The sequence below is a fragment of the Microcebus murinus genome, chromosome 6 (genome assembly GCF_040939455.1).
Source record: "Microcebus murinus isolate Inina chromosome 6, M.murinus_Inina_mat1.0, whole genome shotgun sequence".
NCBI classification, from domain to species: Eukaryota; Metazoa; Chordata; class Mammalia; order Primates; family Cheirogaleidae; genus Microcebus; species Microcebus murinus.
Window position 1 is genome coordinate 69459172 of NC_134109.1, and position 18581 is coordinate 69477752.

Sequence of the window (18581 nt, forward strand, 5' to 3'; positions counted from 1 at the left end):
GGGACTACAGGCATGCGCCACCATGCCCGGCTAATTTTATATATATATTAGTTGGCCAATTAATTTCTTTCTATTTATAGTAGAAACGGGGTCTCGCTCTTGCTCAGGCTGGTTTCGAACTCCTGACCTCGAGCAATCCACCCGCCTCAGCCTCCCAGAGTGCTAGGATTACAGGCGTGAGCCACCGCGCCCGGCTAGCACCATTGATTTTTTAGATGAGTAATTTTGAAATAAAAAATAAGCACCATTAACTATCTCAGTTGTTTAAATTTTTAATTCAAATGAGGACTGGAAAAGCTCTGGTCTATTGATGAGATTAGGTCTTGACCTGATTTTATGTAACAGTATATATAGTAATTATTTATACATATGTTAGCAAAAACATGATTTCAAAGGTTTTCTTAAATCCATAAAGTAGACTAGGGGTAGCAAATTACTTACCATAACCATCTGTCTGTTTTTGTAAATAAAGTTTTATTAGAATATAACTATACCCATTTGTTTACATACTATCTATAGCTGTTTCCATGCTACAATAGCAGAGTTGAGTAGCTGCAACAGAGATTATATGGCCTGCAAAGCCTAAAATATTTACTGGCCTGATATGGTCTGAATGCTTCTGTCCCTGCAAAATTCATAGGTTGAAACCCAACCCCCAATGCAGTAGTATTTAGAAGGTGATTAGGTCATAAGGGTTCTGCTCTTGTAAATGGAATTAGTGCCATTATAAAAGCAGCATGATAGCTCTTGGGAGGCTTGGGGGGGGGGGGATTGCTCAAGGTCAGGAGTTCAAAACCAGCCTGAGCAAGAGTGAGATCCTGTCTCTACTATAAATAGAAAGAAATTAATTGGCCAACTGATATATATATACAAAATTAGCCGGGCATGGTGGCTCATGCCTGTAGTCCCAGCTACTCGGGAGGCTGAGGCAGAAGGATCGCTCGAGCCCAGGAGTTTGAGGTTGCTGTGAGCTAGGCTAACGCCATGGCACTCACTCTAGCCTGGGCAACAAAGCGAGACTCTGTCTCAAAAAAAAAAAAAAAAAAAAAAAGCAGCATGAGTATTCAACCCCCACCACTGCTAAATTTGACTGGCTTTAAAAAAAAAAAAAAGGCAGCATGCGAGAGCCTAATGTCCCTTCTACCATGTGAGAATGTAGCTCTCACCAAATACTGAATCTGCTGGTGCCTTGATCTTGGACTTTCCCGTCTCCAAAACTGTGAGAAATAAATTTCTGTTATTTACAAATTACCCAGTCTAAGGTATTTTGTTATAGCAGCCTGAATGGACTAATACCGTTGTTAAGAATGTAAAGTGGTACAGCCACTTGGGAGAACAATCTGTCAGGTCCTCAAAAAGTTAAACAAGTTTGACCATATAAAAACTTGTATATGAATGTTCCATAGCAGCCCTATTCATAATAGTCAAAAAGTAGAAACAACCCAAATGTCTATCAACTGATGAATGGATACATAAAATGTATATCCATCTATATAATGGAATATTTGGTCATAAGATGGAATGAAGTCCTAATGAAGTCCTAATGTATGCTACGACATGGATGAAACTTGAAAACATTATACTTAGTGAAAGAAGCCAGTCACAGGCCAGGTGCGGTGGCTCATGCCTTTAATCCTAGCACTCCGGGAGGCCAAAGTGGACGGATTGCTTGAGGTCAGGCGTTTGAAACCAGCCTGAGCAAGAGCGAGACTATCTCTACTATAAATAGAAAGAGATTAATTGGCCAACTAATATATATAGAAAAAATTAGCTGGGCATGGTGGCGCATGCCTGTAGTCCCAGCTACTCGGGAGGCTGAGGGAGGAGGATCGCTTCAGCCCAGGAGTTTGAGGTTACTGTGAGCTAGGCTGACCCCACAGCATTCACTCTAGCCTGAGCAACAAAGTGAGACTCTGTATCAAAAAAAAAAAAAAACAGAAGCCAGTCACAAAAAGACCACACATGGTATGATTCCATAGTTATGAAATGTCCTGAATAAGCAAAACCATAGAGACAGAAAGTAAATTAGTGATTGCCTGGGAATGGGGAGAGTGAGGAGGATTTGGGAAGTACCTGCTGATAAGTATAAGTACAGGGCTTCTTTTTGGGGGTGATAAAAATGCTCTAAAATTAGAGAATAGCAATTCCACAATTCTGTGAATATATTAAAAACCACTGAATCACATACTTTAAACTGGTGGATTTATGGTATGTAAAGTTTATCTCAATAAAGCTGTTTTTAGAAAGTAGGTGGGTATTTTTATTATTTTCTTTGAAAACAATATAAAAATACAAACTTCTTTTTACTTTTATGATCTTTATTTATTTTCCTGTGGGTTTGTAATCCTTTATAACCTTTTATGAGTTTTCCGCATTATTCTTTAAGTATTTTACAGCTTTCATATACATTATCTCATTAGATCTTTACAGGAAACAGGATGTGTATTATTATTTCACATTACATGTGAGGGAGTATGACTGGTTCAAAGAAATGAAGTTACAAGCTGGCAGGCATTTCCTCTTTAGATTTCTATACCAATAGTTTTCCCTATATTACCACTTTACCATTCTCCACTCAGCAGCCAGATTCTCTTTTAAAATTGTATATCAGATAATGCCATTTCTTTGTGTCAAACCCTTCAACGGTATCCCACAGTACTTAGAAGAAAATCTTACCATGGCTTATCTCTGATCTTAACTTGAATACCCTCTCTCTTAACCAGGCTTAACATACATTCATTCATTCATTTAGCAAACACGTCTTATAACCTAATTTGTGCCAGATACCTGGTTAGACACTGGGTGACACAAATATGATATCTGTCTTTGAAAAGCTCACAGTTTAGTGAGAGATACAAACATATGAATAAATAAAACACTTTTTAAGAGTAAAATATTTTGCAGAATTAAGAGTAATGTGATGCAGGGCACGGTGGCTCATCCCTGTAATCCTAGCATTCTGAGAGGATAAGGTAGGAGGATTGCTTGAGATCAGGAATTCAAGACCAGCCTAATTAAGCAAGAGCGAGAGCCGACTCTACAAAAAAATAGAAAAATTATCGGCGTATGCCTGTAATCCCAGCTGCTTGGGAGGCTGAGGCAGGAGGCTCACTTGAGCCCAGGAGTTTGAGGTTTCAGTGAGCTATGATGAAACCACTGCACTGTAGCTGGAACAACAGAGCTAGATTCTGTCTCAAAAAAAAGAGGGAATATGTGAGACAGGAGTACAAAAGACAGAGCAAGACTCTGCCTACAGGAATCATGGAAGGCTTTTATCAAAGAAGGAACAATTATTGGCATACAATTGAAAGATGGCTAGTTTTGGGTAAGGGTGCAGTCTATGACCTAGGAATAGAAGAAAGTTAACAGGTCTATATGGGGCTTTCCAATCTCTCAGAAAAATTATCTAGAGGTGAGTAAAGATTTCAAAACAGGCAGTTTGATCAACTATTGACATAGAGTGCAGCAGAAAAATTCCCTTGTCAGGTTATTACAAAGATTAGGAATGGTTAAAGTACAAATGAATATTTAGAGCAACATTCCATTCATTCATTCAACAATGTTTTGAGTGCCCACTACTTATTAAAAACGATTCAAAGAGAACAATAAACAAAACTGACCAAATCTCTGTCTTCATGGAGCTTATGTTCCAGTGTGGGATTCAGACAATAAACAAATATATAATATGATGTTAGAGATAAGAGCTATGACAAAAAATAAAGCAAAGTAAGGAGTAGAGAATGTTAGGGCTACCATTTGAGATTTAAGAGTCAGTAAAGGCCTCACTGAGGAAGGAAGTTTTGAGCAGAAGCCTGAATGAAACAATCTAGGTATTACTTGGATCAGCTTCACAGATTAGGAAAATACATTTTCAAACTTTGCTGACTTCACCAAACTGGCCCTTCACTAAAGTGATGATTAACTGACCCTTTCTATTTATTTTATCTTGGTTATTTGACCATGTGTAATTGGTCCCATGATTAAGCAGGTTAGGATTCAGACTACATGATTTCTCTACTGATTATTAACTAACCCTGGGTTTATTTATTAACCAAAGTTCTGCTCATTCTATTGCTCATGTGACCTTGTTTACATTTCTCCTTGAGTCTCAGTTAGATTTTATCTCCTTATAATGTTAAACATAACATCGCAAATGTGATGGCTCACTGAAGCAGCTAAAGACAGGATAAAGCCAAAGCCTTAATTTCCCTTACTCTATCTCTAGAATTAGGATTGAAGGGTAAGAAACCAAAGAAAAATTAAATCTATTATCTTCAACCAGAAAATGACTAAGGATCATATTTTTTTTTTTTTTTGAGACAGAGTCTCACTTTGTTGCCCAGGCTAGAGTGAGTGCTGTGGCATCAGCCTAGCTCACTGCAACCTCAAACTCCTGGGCTCAAGCAATCCTGCTGCCTCAGCCTCCCAAGTAGCTGGGACTACAGGCATGCGTCACCATGCCCGGCTAATTTTTTCTATATATATTAGTTGGCCAATTAACTTCTTTCTATTATAGTAGAGATGGGTTCTCGCCCTTGCTCAGGCTGGTTTCGAACTCCTGACATCGAGCAATCCACCTGCCTCAGCCTCCCAGAGTGCTAGGATTAAAGGTGTGAGCCACTGCGCCTGGCCAGGATCATATTCTTATTTACAAAAGGAGTACTCTCAGAAAAATAAGAAGTATGAGTACAGAAAGGGAACAGTGATAAAATCTCAAGAAATGCTAAGACAAGAACCCCAGGAGGCTATAAAATAATCTCAGTGAAGAACTGGAGAGTGCAAAGAAAAAAACCAGTTTTTACAACTTGGGAACTCTTTCAAATGGTTGTCCTGTCTTATCTGTACCTTCTTCTACATTCCTATTGCTACTGACCAAGTCAGTAGTATTCCAACATCTAATGCATCATGAAAAGATAAATACTTTCTAAAATTTAGGCAACTAGTTGTGGGCTCTAAATGAAGAATTAAGTATTACTAGAAAGGTTATTGAAAAATGAGAATGGGAAACAAGAAATACCTTTATGAACTTAGGTCTATAAGCAATGGCTCAGAGTTAAACCACCAAATCTATTATTTGCAGAGTTAGGCCCATATATTCAAAGCAATTTTTAGAAGATGCATCAATCTGCAGAAAAAGATGATAAAGCTCCCTAGAATATCAGTTGGTCTTAGAAATTACTTAGTAGAATTAGGAAGTACAAGGCATGATGTTGACTACATGGTGATTTTTATAGCCTATCACAGATTCTGGGTCAGTAAAAAGTTAACTGGTTGAGATCTGTATCATCAAGGAAAAAAGCAGAGAGCAGTCAATTTCTCTCTATTGTATACAAATGCAGTCTCAGAGAATCTTTGATAAAGGAATTACATGCAATTAGAATTTGTCCAGAGAATAAGATTTTCTTCACTATTATTTCTCATACCTGAGAGATATGACTAAAATACTGCAAAGCTGTCTCCACAGGGCTTTTGAAGAACATCTTCTCCTGAGGTTTTAGCTATGAAGAGAGTGAGACATGCAGTGAGAAAATCCACAATGGAATGAAATAAAATACTGACAAATATGATACCCTTTCTAATGCACATAGTATTATTTATACCGTGCATAAGAGGAATATCACTACTCCTCTAGGAGATATAGATTATATGTCCAAATTCTCCTTATCTCATGTTTCTATAACAGTAGTCACAAATAATTCATCTGTTGTTTCTCCTTTTTTTTACAACTGCTATCTGTAAATTCATTTCTTTTCTTTTCTTTCTTTCTTTTAAAAAAAATCATCATCTCTACTTTTTATAGACTTCCTAAAGTCCAGGAATGGGATGAGACGCTTTGTGGCAGGAGGAGAAAAACTTACATTATCAGAAAGAGCCAGATGCTTGCAGGCAGTTCCACAAACAGTACATTTTTCTGGGAAGTAAAGGGGAAAAAAATGTTTGGTTCTAAAGGACACGAGGTAAGATTTTCCTTAAAGTATATGGTAATAGTCAAAAGAAGAAGAAAAGGGGCCGGGCGTGGTGGCTCACACCTGTAATCCTAGCTCTCTGGGAGGCCGAGGTGGGCGGACTGCTCAAGGTCAGGAGTTCGAAACCAGCCTGAGCAAGAGCGAGACCCCATCTCTACTATAAATAGAAAGAAATTAATTGGCTAACTAACATATATATAAAATTAGCCAGGCATGGTGGCGCATGCCTGTAGTCCCAGCTACTTGGGAGGCTGAGACAGAAGGATTGCTTGAGCCAGGAGATTGAGGTTGCTGTGAGCTAGGCTGACGCCATGGCACTCACTCTAGCCTAGGTAACAAAGCGGGACTCTGTCTCAAAAAAAAAAAAAAAAGAAAAGAAAAGGGTTCTTCCTGAATTTAGACTATCATTGTGCTGTAAAAGGACAATTTAAGCTTTTTTCTCTAAACCAGTATTTCCCAACTAGTATGTTTAAGTACATCTTTTAAAATTCCCAGTTTTCTTTTGTGGGTCAGAAGGAACAATTGTAAACTCCCAGTAAGAGTACTGGAGTATATTTATGAAAGTATTGGGAAAAGAATAAGAGTATCAATGATTTTAAGTTACTCTCTTTTATTCTACCTACCTGACAGCAGACACACATTGGGTACTCTAAGAAAATCTCCAGTTATTCCTGCCCTATTGTCACTTTGCCAATATTTCTGGATCTTGCTTTGAAGCTCTCTTACTCTTTTTTTTTTTTTTTTTTTTTTTTTTGAGACAGAGTCTCGCTTTGTTGCCCAGGCTAGAGTGAGTGCCGTGGCGTCAGCCTAGCTCACAGCAGCCTCAAACTCCTGGGCTCGAGCGATCCTTCTGCCTCAGCCTCCCAAGTAGCTGGGATTACAGGCATGCGCCACCATGCCCGGCTAATTTTTTATATATATATCAGTTGGCCAATTAATTTCTTTGTATTTATAGTAGAGATGGGGTCTCGCTCTTGCTCAGGCTGGTTTTGAACTCCTGACCTTGAGCAATCCGCCCGCCTCAGCCTCCCAAGAGCTAGGATTACAGGCGTGAGCCACCGCTCCCGGCTGAAGCTCTCTTACTCTTATTCTCCAATTAAGCCAATATGAAGGAAACAAAAATTAAAATTCCTAATCTTTCTTTGTATAGTGAAATTTTAGTTGGTGCTGATTATTAAGAAAAATGCCATGTCAGGAGAAAACATCACATGGCATATGCTTCAAAAGACAAACCAAGTCGGGCGCGGTGGCTCACGCCTGTAATCCTAGCACTCTGGGAGGCTGAGGCGGGCGGATTGCTCGAGGTCAGGAGTTCAAAACCAGCCTGAGCAAGATCGAGACCCCGTCTCTACTATAAATAGAAAGAAATTAATTGGCCAACTAATATATATATAAAATTAGCCGGGCATGGTGGCGCATGCCTGTAGTCCCAGCTACTCGGGAGGCTGAAGCAGCAGGATTGCTTGAGCCCAGGAGTTTGAGGTTGCTGTGAGCTAGGCTGACGCCACGGCACTCACTCTAGCCTGGGCAACAAGCAAGACTCTGTCTCAGAAAAAAAAAAAAAAAAAAGACGAACCACTCCAAAGTGAGCTATTACTATAGTAAACAGGTTTGTTACATTAGCAGATAATTTATAAGGGTCATGGATTTGTACAAAGAAAAAAGCTTCTCCAGAGGCTACTTAAACCTGACTGTTCTTTTCTTGGGGCCAGTGAAAAGGTGTTTCTTGGTCCATACTGTTGCCAGGGTGAGCTAGCAAGTGCAAATCATTCTTCTGTTTCAGAAAAAGACAAAACAAACTTCCACAGCTCTCCATCACCTGAAGATAAAGTTCTTTAACCTGGTATATAGAGCCTTCCATCATCTAGCCACTGCCTACTTCACTATCCTCATCTCTCACCATTTTCTTACCTTGCTCTTTATACTATACCAATCCCAACTATGTGTAGTCCCCTGCACTATAGCTTTATGATGTAATATGTCTTTAGACATGCTGTTCTCTTAATCTAGAATGATCTTCCCTGTCGTATCCACCTGGCAAACTCCAGTTTATTATTCAAAACCCTATTGAAGCAGCATCTCTTTTTTCGGTTGTTGTTTTAATTTTTTTTTTTTTTGAGACAGAGTCTCACTCTGTTGCCCAGGCTAGAGAGTACCATGGTGTCAGCCTAGCTCACAGCAACCTCAAACTCCTGGGCTCAAGCAATCCTTCTGCCTTAGTCTCCTGAGTAGCTGGGACTACAGGCATGCGCCACCATGCCTGGCTAATTTTTATTTATTTACTTATTTTTTTAGAGACAGTCTCACTTTGTTGCCCAGGCTAGAGCGAGTGCCGTGGCATCAGCCTAGCTCACAACAACCTCAATCCCCTGGGCTCAAGCGATCCTACTGCCTCAGCCTCCCAAGTAGCTGGGACTACAGACATGTACCACCATACCCAGCTAATTTTTTGTATGTATATTTTTAGTTGGTCAATTAATTTCTTTCTATTTTTAGTAGAGACAGGGTCTCGCTCAGGCTGGTTTTGAACTCCTGACCTTGAGCAATCCGCCTGCTTCCGCCTCCCAGAGTGCTAGGATTACAGGCATGTGCCACCATGCCCAGCCTAATTTTTTTATATATATATTTTTAGTTGGCCAATTAATTTCTTTCTTTTTTTTTTTGAGATAGAGTCTCCCTTTGTCGCCCAGGCTACAGTGAGTGTCGTGGCGTCAGCCTAGCTCACAGCAACCTCAAACTCCTGGGCTCAAGCAATCCTACTGCCTCAGGCTCCCAAGCAGCTGGGACTACAGGCATGCGCCACCATGCCCAGCTAATTTTTTCTATATATGTTAGTTGGCCAATTAATTTCTTTCTATTTATAGTAGAAACGGGTCTCGCTCTTGCTCAGGCTGGTTTCGAACTCCTGACCTCGAGCCATCTGCCCGCCTCGGCCTCTCAGAGTGCTAGGATTACAGGCGTGAGCCACTGTGGCCCCGGCCAATTTCTTTCTATTTATAGTAGAGACGGATCTTGCTCAGGCAGGTTTCAAACTCCTGACTTTGAGCGATCTGATCCGCCCGCCTCAGCCTCTCAGTGCTAGGATTACAGGTGTGAGCCACCTCGCCTGGCCGAAGCAGCACCTCTTTTGTGAAGTCTTCCCTGATCAAAGCACCCTACCCTAAGTCTCTCTTCTGGGCATTCGCACACTATGTATTTATTTTAGCCTTTAAAAAAAACCCTTAAATTCAAGTCTCCTTTTAAGACTTAATAGCTGTAGGAACTTGGTCAAATCACTAAACCTCTCTGAGCCAGTTTCCCCATTTGTAAAATGGTTCTACTAATAATTACCACCTGAGATTGTGATGAGGATTACATAAAATTGGTACACCTGAAAATGCTTTTTTAACTGCAAAGGTATCATCATCATTTCTAATCAAACTGATTTCATAGGCTAGACCACTTCCCTTTAGAAATAGTTCTTGACAGCAGCCAACTTTGCTGTCCATTATTCTTATTCTATCACTTTTCCCTGATTAGTCTGATTCCTTGTTACTTTCCCTGCCTAAGACTTCAAAATACTAACAAGTACCTTTTGGTGCTCAAGTAATAAATTTGCTAAATCATTTTGCACTATTCTTTTTTTTTTTTTTTTTTTTTTGAGACAGAGTCTCACTTTGTTGCCCAGGCTAGAGTGAGTGCCGTGGCGTCAGCCTGGCTCACAGCAACCTCAATCTCCGGGGCTCAGCGATCCTTCTGCCTCAGCCTCCCGAGTAGCTGGGACTACAGGCATGTGCCACCATGCCCGGCTAATTTTTTTTTGTATATATATTTTTAGTTGGTCAATTAATTTCTTTCTATTTTTGGTAGAGACGGGGTCTCGCTCAGGCTGGTTTCGAACTCCTGACCTTGAGCAATCCGCCCGTCTCGGCCTCCCAAATGTGCACTATTCTTTATTAATGGATCCCTCCAATTTCCAAAATCAACAGTTTCCCACAGTATCCACACCACCATTGGCCTACTAAGTGATTTTTACCCTAAGTCACACAGAGAAATGGCTAATTATTATATCTAGGTAGAAACATTTTTGCCTGAATTTGAAAACAGTTAAGTCACTTACCCAGAGTCACACACTTTTTACAGAAAATATGCCCACAGTTGGTGACAAAGAAATGGGCCCCATCTTTTCGGAAACACTGGTTGCAGTGAAACCAATCCATTCTGGAGAAGATAAAGAAAAAAAGAATAAGGCCGGGCGCTGTGGCTCACGTCTGTAATCCTAGCTCTTGGGAGGCAGAGGCGGGCGGATTGCTCAAGGTCAGGAGTTCAAAACCAGCCTGAGCAAGAGTGAGACCCCGTCTCTACTATAAATAGAAAGAAATTAATTGGCCAACTGATATATATATATAAAAAATTAGCCGGGCATGGTGGCGCATGCCTGTAATCCCAGCTACTCGGGAGGCTGAGGCAGAAGGATCACTCGAGCCCAGGAGTTTGAGGTTGCTGTGAGCTAGGCTGACGCCACGGCACTCACTCTAGCCTGGACAACAAAGTGAGACTCTGTCTCAAAAAAAAAAAAAAAAGAAAAAGAAAAAAAGAATAAGAATAACCTGGGGCATAATATAATTACAGTTGTTCCAAAATCTATGTAACAATGTTTGCTTAGCTTCTGATAGCTTATTGGGATGTGGGCACATCTTTGTGGGTAATCCAATTGGTTGTAAGGAAGTACAAGTACCTATAAAGTGAAAAAAAGCAGACTTCAGACTGTTATACTATTATTTATACACATACACACACACACATTGGTAAAAGTAATAGGAGGACAGTGGTGAGATTTTTTTTTGAGTGGTGAGGTGATGAGTATTTTTGTGTGTGTGTATATATATTTTGCCTTTACATTTTATTTTCCAATTTTTCTGGATTAATTCCTGTACTAATTTGTAATTAGAAAATACAATCCTCAAAAATGAAAAACAACCCATCCATTTCTTTCTTAACAGTTTCCTGTGATTGGCAGAAGTGGAGCCAAGAAGAGGCAGTGTACCAGATAGAGAAGATCACCTATTAGCTGCTTGGGACACATTTTATTTAAGAGAAACCAGGTTAAATAACTGTATGATCTCTGTTAGTTGTACTCCTTCCTTCTATTCTACAGAAACTCAGAATCATAGAAACGAAAGGGGACTTGAAAATCATTTAATGTTTTGTCCAATTCCACTATTTATTTATTTTTTTTGAGACAGAGTCTCACTCTGTTGCCTGGGCTAGAGTGCTGTGCCGTGGGGTCAGCCTAGCTCACAGCAACCTCAAACTCCTGGGCTCAAGCGATCCTTCTGTCTCAGCCTTCCGAGTAGCTGGGACTACAGGCATGCGCCATGATGCCCATCTAATTTTTTCTATTTTTGGTAGAGATGGGGTCTCGCTCTTGCTCAGACTGGTCTCGAACTCCTGAGCTCATAACGATCTGCCTGCCTCAGCTTCCCAGAGTGCTAGGATTACAATTCCACTATTTTTCAAAAGATATACCTGATGTTCAGTGAAATTAAATGACTTGTCCAAAGTTTTATCTTTAGTTTGTGGTAGCTCTGGGATTAGAACCCAAGTCTTCTGATTTTCTGTGTAAAGTTCTTGCTCCCACATTAAATAGCCTTTGTGTTAGGCATAGTAACCACACAGTCTGTATTTTCTGCCAATACCATTTCATAAAATTTGTTAAATATATAACTAAGTAAATGTGATTTTGTAGGATTTTTAAATGAGGAAATTGACATATCAAAAATACAGAACTGAGCCAAGTGTGGTGGCTCATGCCTATAATCCTAGCACTTTGAGAGCCTGAGGTGGGAGGATCGCTTGACACTAGGAGTTCGAGACTAGTCTGGGCAACATAGCAAGACCCTGTCTCTACCAAAAAAAGCAAAAACTACAGAACTGAGCTATAATTAGCTCATATGTTTAATGAAATCATGTTTAATTTAATGAATATTTTATTTAAGAATATAGTATTCATTGGTTTGATTTACCTTAAAATTAACTTGGGAAAATAATCAAAACAGAAGGTAATTTTTTTTTTTTTTTTGGAGACAGAGTCTCACTCTGTTGCCCAGGCTATAGAGTACCATGGTGTCAGCCTAGCTCACAGCAACCTCAAATTCCAGGGCTCAAGCAATCCCTCTGCCTCAGCCTCCCGGGTAGCTGGGACTACAGGCATGTGCCACCATGCCTGGCTCATTTTTTCTATATATTTTTAACTGGCCAATTAATTTCTTTATATTTTTAGTAGAGAGGGGGTCTCGCTCTTTGCTCAGGCTGGTCTGAAACTCCTGACCTTGAGCGATCCTCCCTTCTCGGCCTCCCAGAGAGCTAGGATTACAGGCGTGAGCCACCGCTCCTGCCAGAAGGTAATTTTTTTCTTTTTTTTGTTTTGTTTTGTTTTTGTGACAATGCCACTTGCCAACAGAAGGTATTTTCCCCCCCACTAAAGTCTTCTCCTTTAAAAATAGTTGTTAAGTGTTTTATCTAGAGGTTAAATGAATGAAGGGTAGTTTGCATCACACTGGAACATTTTTTGTCACACAAGACAAGAGTTACTATCAAAGTTTACTGAATAAACAGTTCAACGCAAACATCCCACAGGCCATGAGCTTCAGAATCCTATTTGTTGCTCACGATGCACTACCTTCAATCAGGAAGTGAATCTAAGAACTACTTACTGAAAAGACCCCACCATATTTGCCCCGGTTTAAGGGCGGCAACAACAATTTAACCACCTGAGTTGGCCAGATGAACCCCACATAAGAAAGGCGGTTAACAGGGTTAGCTAAGACGACCCCCTGAGGGCAAAACTCACCTGCTTTCCTAGGGTGATGGGAATTCAGCAGGCTCAAATTTCCCAGTTCCTTTTCTACCTACCTTCCTTACCTGCTTGGCTGCTGTGATCCTAGAAGGCCTCCGATCTCTTACCGAAATCATTCAGTTCTCCTCACGAAGAGCTGGAAATGGCGGGAAAACAAATAGCTGGCCTGGCACAAGGGAGAGGCAGGAGGCTGGGCGTGGCCAGCGGCGGTGTATGCGAGCCGTGGGCGGGGCCTGAGCGGTGTGCTACGAGTGGGCGTGGCCCCGGGGCGTTCGCGCGTCCGCTCGCGCACAGGGGCGAGCAGTGAGCCGGACTCGCGCAGGCGTTGAAGGGCAAGGACCCGGCAGGCAGTGGTCTGCAAAAGACGACGGAGCCTGTTCCTGTCCGTCCAGGAAAATTCATCTCATTTAAAGATTGGGGACAAATAAGGACTATGATTTAATTCTGTACATGATACTGTGGAAACAAAAAGGCGAAAATAAACCTAATAGTGTTCCAATAAACAGTGACAACACACTAGAAAATGTGGTCACAAAGTAGACAGAAACTTTAACCTAATAGTCTAAAATAAAGTGAAGAATATAATGGATGCTCTGAAAGAACAGCATAAATCACAAATAGAAAAGTCAAAAATGATATGGATAGGGAACAGGTGGATATTAAATAACTAACAAAAATTTCGAGAAAAAGATTTTAAACGTTTTTCAGAAATAAAAAGTGGGGTAGGGGGCTGAGCGTGGTGGCTCACGCCTATAATCCTAGCACTCATGGAGGCCGAGGCGGGAGGATTGCTGGATGTCAGAGTTCGAAACCAGCCTAAGCAAGAGCGAGACCCTGTCTCTACTATAAATAGGAAGAAATTAATTGGCCAACTGATACATATTAAAAAATTAGCGGGGCATTGTGGAGCATGCCTGTAGTCCCAGCTACTCGGAGGCTAAGGCAGGAGGATTGCTTGAGCCCAGGAGTTTGAGGTTGCTGTGAGCCAGGCTGACGCCACGGGCACTCATCTAGCCTGGGCAACAGAGCCAGACTCTGTCTCAAAAATAAAAAAAAAAAAGAAAAGAAAAAGTGAGGGGGGGAAGCACAGTTAAGGAAATAAGGGCTATAAGAGCTGAAAGGAAAAAGTTTTGTTTTGTTTTGTTTTTGAGACAGTCTCACTCTGTCACCCGGGGTAGAGTGCCTTGGTGGCAGCCTAGCTCACAGCAACCTCAGACTCCTCAGCTCAAGCAATCTTCCTGCCTCAGCCTCCCAAGTAGCTGGGACTTCAGGCACGGGCCACCACACCAGCTGAGAGAGGTTTGTTCTTTTTGTTGTTGTTGTTGTTTTTTTTTTGAGACAGAGTCTCACTTTTTTGCCCAGGCTAGAGTGAGTGCCGTGGCATCAGCCTAGCTCACAGCAACCTCAAACTCCTGGGCTCAAGCAATCCTCCTGCCTCAGCCTCCTGAGTAGCTGGGACTACAGGCATGTGCCACCATGCCCGGCTAATTTTTTCTATATATATTAGTTAGCCAATTAATTCATTTCTATTTATAGTAGAGATGGTCTCGCTCTTGCTCAGGCTGGTTTCGAACTCCTGACCTTGAGCAATCCTCCTGCTTTGGCCTCCCAGAGGGCTAGCTAGGTACAGGCGTGAGCCACCACGCCTGGGCCTGTCTTGCACTTTAAATGGAGCTTTTGTTCAATTTCAATATCTTACAAAACTTTGATAAAGAGAAAAAAAAATTAAAAAGTGAATTAAGAATTTTATTTAAAAAAAAAAATGGAGCTTTTGCCTATGCATGATTTCATAACATACATGTAGACCAAACTGGTCATTTGAAAAATATTGGTTCACTGAGTTAGACGCACTGATGCATTTCATTATACAATATTAAATATTGACACACTTCAATATACAATATAAAAAAATCATTTTTGTTAATATCACTACCTATCTTATCAGATATCAGATAAGTCTTTGAGTCTTGGGAAGCTGTCAAGGTCAGATACAAGTTTTCCAAATTCTAATTTTCATCTGAAAACAAGAATTTTATCATTGGCAACAGATACTATCACTGGTTTCTCTTGAAGTGACAAGCTCATTTCGTTTATTTTGGAAAAAATGTCTACCAAATACCTAAGTCTGAATAGGACTAGTTCATATTAGTTGTTCTTTATAGTTAGTTGTTCTTTCAAGTAAAAATGGTGTTCCAGGAAAAAAACTGATTAGTTCAGCTTACAACTCAAACTATTGCAAAAATAGTTTTCCTCAATATAATCTTTTTTTTTTTTTTCTCTCTTTTTTTAAGTTAGAGATGAGCTCTTGCTGTGTTGCCCAGGCTAGAGTGCAATGGCTATTCACATGGATCATCATAGCACACTGCAGCCTCAAACCCCTGGCCTCAAGTGATCCTCCTGCTTTAGCCTGCCAAGTTGTTGGGACTACAGGTGCAACCTGGCTCTGAATACGATCTTAATTCTACTGAAATGTTCTGAGTCGTAGAAAAAGGAGTAAACTTTCAAAACAATTTTTATGAAATGAAATCATTAGCCAAGTGTGGTGGCTCACACCTGAATCCCAGCACTTTAAGAGGCCCAGGTAGGAGGATTGATTGAGGTCAGAAGTTTGGAACCAGCCTGAGCAACGCAAGATCCCATCTCTACAAAAAGTAAAAAATTAAAAAAATTAAAAAATAAAAATGGGCAAAAGACTTGAATAGACATTTCTATAAAGATATATTACACAAATGGCCAATAGACACATGAAAGGATGGATGTTCAATATCCTTAGTCATTAGGAAAATGTAAATTAAAACCCTTCACACCTATTATGATGGCTATAATTTTTTAAGAATGAAAATATTAGGTGTTAGAGAGGATAGGGAGAAATTAGAACATTTGTACATTGCTGGTGGGAATCTACAATGGTGCATCTGGTGTGGGAAACAGTTTGATAGTTCCCTAAAAAGTTAAACACAGAACTACCCTACCATATGACCCAGCAATTCCGCTCCTAGGTGTCTACTAAAAGAATTTAAAATAGGCACTCAAACAGATATGTGTATACCAATATTCACAGCAGCATTATTCACATTAGCCAAAATGTAGAAACAGCCCAAGTGTCCACCAACAGATGAATGGATAAACAATGTGGTATATGCACACAATGGAATATTATTCAGCTATGAAAAGGAATGAATTTTTTTTTTTTTTGAGACAGAATCTCACTCTGTTGCCCAGGTTAGAGTGCCATGGCATCAGCCTAGCTCACAGCAACCTCAAACTCCTGGGATCAAGCAATCCTTCTGCCTCAGCCTCCCAAGTAGCTGGGACTACAGGCATATGCCACCATGCCCGGCTAATTTTTTCTATATATTTTTTTAGTTGTCCAGCTAATTTCTTTCTATTTTTTATTTTTTAGTAGAGCTAGCTCTACTAACGTAGCTACTTGGGAGGCTATGGCAGGAGGATCACTTGAGCCCAAGGAATTCTTTTTTCTTTTGAGCCCAAGGAATTCAAAGCTCCAGTGAACTATGATCACATTTGGACTCCAGAGTTGGATATTGGATTTTGTTAAATGCTTTTTCTGCATCTGTTGATATAATTTTTCTTTTTTTAGTGTGTCACTATAGTGAATTACATTGATTGTTTTTGTTTTGTTTTGTTTTGTTATTTTGAGACAGAGTCTCACTGTGTTGCCCAGGCTAGAGTGCCATGACATCAGCCTAGCTCACAGCAACCTCAAACTCCTGGGCTCACGTGATCTTCCTGTCTCAGCCTCCCGAGTAGCTAGGACTACAGGCATGTACCACCATGCCCGGCTAATTTTTTCTATATATATTTTTAGTTGGTCAATTAATTTCTTTTCTATTTTTAGTAGAGACGGGGTCTCGCTCAGGCTGGTTTCGAACTCCTGACCTTGAGCAATCCTCCCGCCTTGGCCTCCCAGAGTGCTAGGATTACAGGCGTGAGCCACCACGCCCAGCCTATATATATTTTTTTTAATTGTCCAGGTAATTTCCTTCCATTTTTAGTAGAGATGGGATCTCGCTCCATCTAGCAATTCATTCATTCATTCAACAAATATTTCCTGAACAGATGTCATGGACCAATCACTGTTTTAACCACAGGAAATAGAAGCAAGAAAGCAATGTCCTCACTGTCCTGTAGTTTATATTCTCCTAGGGTTCTAGTGGGGCAATTTTATCTAAGCTCCCACTGTCGCCAAGGCACAAAGCTAGGTGGGGGTGTGGTACAAAGACATAAGAAATATTAATATCATCTATCGCTTCAAAAAACCTATTACCTAATTGGGAATCCAAATGTATATTACAATTTCACATACTACAGAGTATATGATAATTTCAGAAATATTAATTCACCCAGTCAACAAATACCGTGCTTGTATATTATGTTTCAACTGTACATGGTAACAGATATGGCTCTTGCTTTCAAGGTACTTCCAGTAGAGTAAAACAGAAAGACTTTTTTTAAAAAGTCTTACAAATAAATATATAACCATTAAGTGTGTTAGATACTGTGATAAAAGACAAAATACCAGGAACTATGAGAGCATATAATTTGGGAAGACTTCCCTGAGGAAGTATGGAATGCTGTGAGAGCACAGAGAAAAGAAAGATCAAGTCCCTTTGGGCAAGGCCGGGCGCGGTGGCTCACGCCTGTAATCCTAGCACTCTGGGAGGCCGAGGCGGGCGGATTGCTTGAGGTTGGGAGTTCGAAACCATCCTGAGCGAGACCCTGTCTCTACTAAAAATAGGAAGAAATTAATTGACCAACTAAAATATATATATACAAAAAATTAGCCGGGCATGGTGGTGCATGCCTGTAGTCCCAGCTACTTGGGAGGCTGAGGCAGGAGGATCGCTTGAGCCCAGGAGTTTGAGGTCGCTGTGAGCTAGGCTGACACCACGGCACTCACTCTAGCCAGGGCAACAAAAGTGAGACTCTGTCTCAAGAAAAAAAAAAAAAAAAGTCCCTTTGGGCAGATTTCCTAGAGGAACAGGTATTGAATGAACCTTAAACAATGTGAAAGTTTCATCCCACAGAGATGGTGGGGAGGAGCACTCCAGGCAGAGAAACAGCATAAGTAGAGCATTAATATGGTCAAGGATAAGGTGGTCTAGTGTGGCTGAAGGGACATCAAGAGAGATGGTGGAGAGAAGATGTTATGGGACAAAAGCTGGAGAGAAGGACTGAAGCCACCATACAGGAGTTTAGACTTTATTTTCTGAGCTGGTGGTTCCCCCAATCAAAAGGCAGATCCACTGACTTGAATCTCAGAGGGAATTTTGTGGATAAAATGAAGATTGGCCATTGCAGGAAGTTGCCACCAGAGGGTACCACAGGAGAAGGTCTACCTGAGAAAAAAATTATTCAGCACTGTGCCTGAGCCAAGGCTATTTTTTAAAGTTCCTTGACTGATTGGGATGCTCACCCAACTAACTTAGGACTGTTGCTTTGTACAATGGGGAGCCAGGAAAGGCTTTTAAGTAGGACAGAAACATGATCAACCCCATGTTTTGTAAAGCTGCAGTCCCCAAACCCCGGGCCATGGATTGGTATAGGTCAGTGGCCTGTTAGGAACAGGGCTGCACAGCAGGAGGTGAGTGGCAGGAGAACTAGCCAGCGAAGGTTCACCTGTATTTATAGTTGCTCTGCCTCCTGTCAGATCAGCAGTGGCATTAGATTCTCATAGGAGCGTTAACCCTTCTGTAATCTGTGCACGGGAGGGATCTAGGTTGCCTGGTCTTTATGAGAATCTAATGCACCCCCGT

The 18581-nt window shown here is 40.8% G+C and overlaps 2 protein-coding genes across 3 annotated transcripts in view; both read right to left on the bottom strand.

The window, feature by feature from the left end:
• RNF212B (ring finger protein 212B) overlaps positions 1-13001 on the bottom strand; it is a 45524-nt gene extending 32523 nt beyond the window's left edge. For both annotated transcript variants that reach the window (XM_076004170.1, XM_020285868.2), the window contains exons 1-4: positions 12861-13001; positions 10066-10166; positions 5859-5911; positions 5424-5498 (exon numbers count right to left, since the gene is read on the bottom strand). In XM_076004170.1, coding sequence (XP_075860285.1) covers positions 5424-5498; positions 5859-5911; positions 10066-10165 — 228 coding nt within the window. In that variant the 5' untranslated portion in view covers position 10166; positions 12861-13001. The remainder of the gene's footprint in view (positions 1-5423; positions 5499-5858; positions 5912-10065; positions 10167-12860) is intronic.
• NGDN (neuroguidin) overlaps positions 1-18581 on the bottom strand; it is a 301612-nt gene that overhangs the window by 205178 nt on the left and 77853 nt on the right. The window lies entirely within an intron of this gene.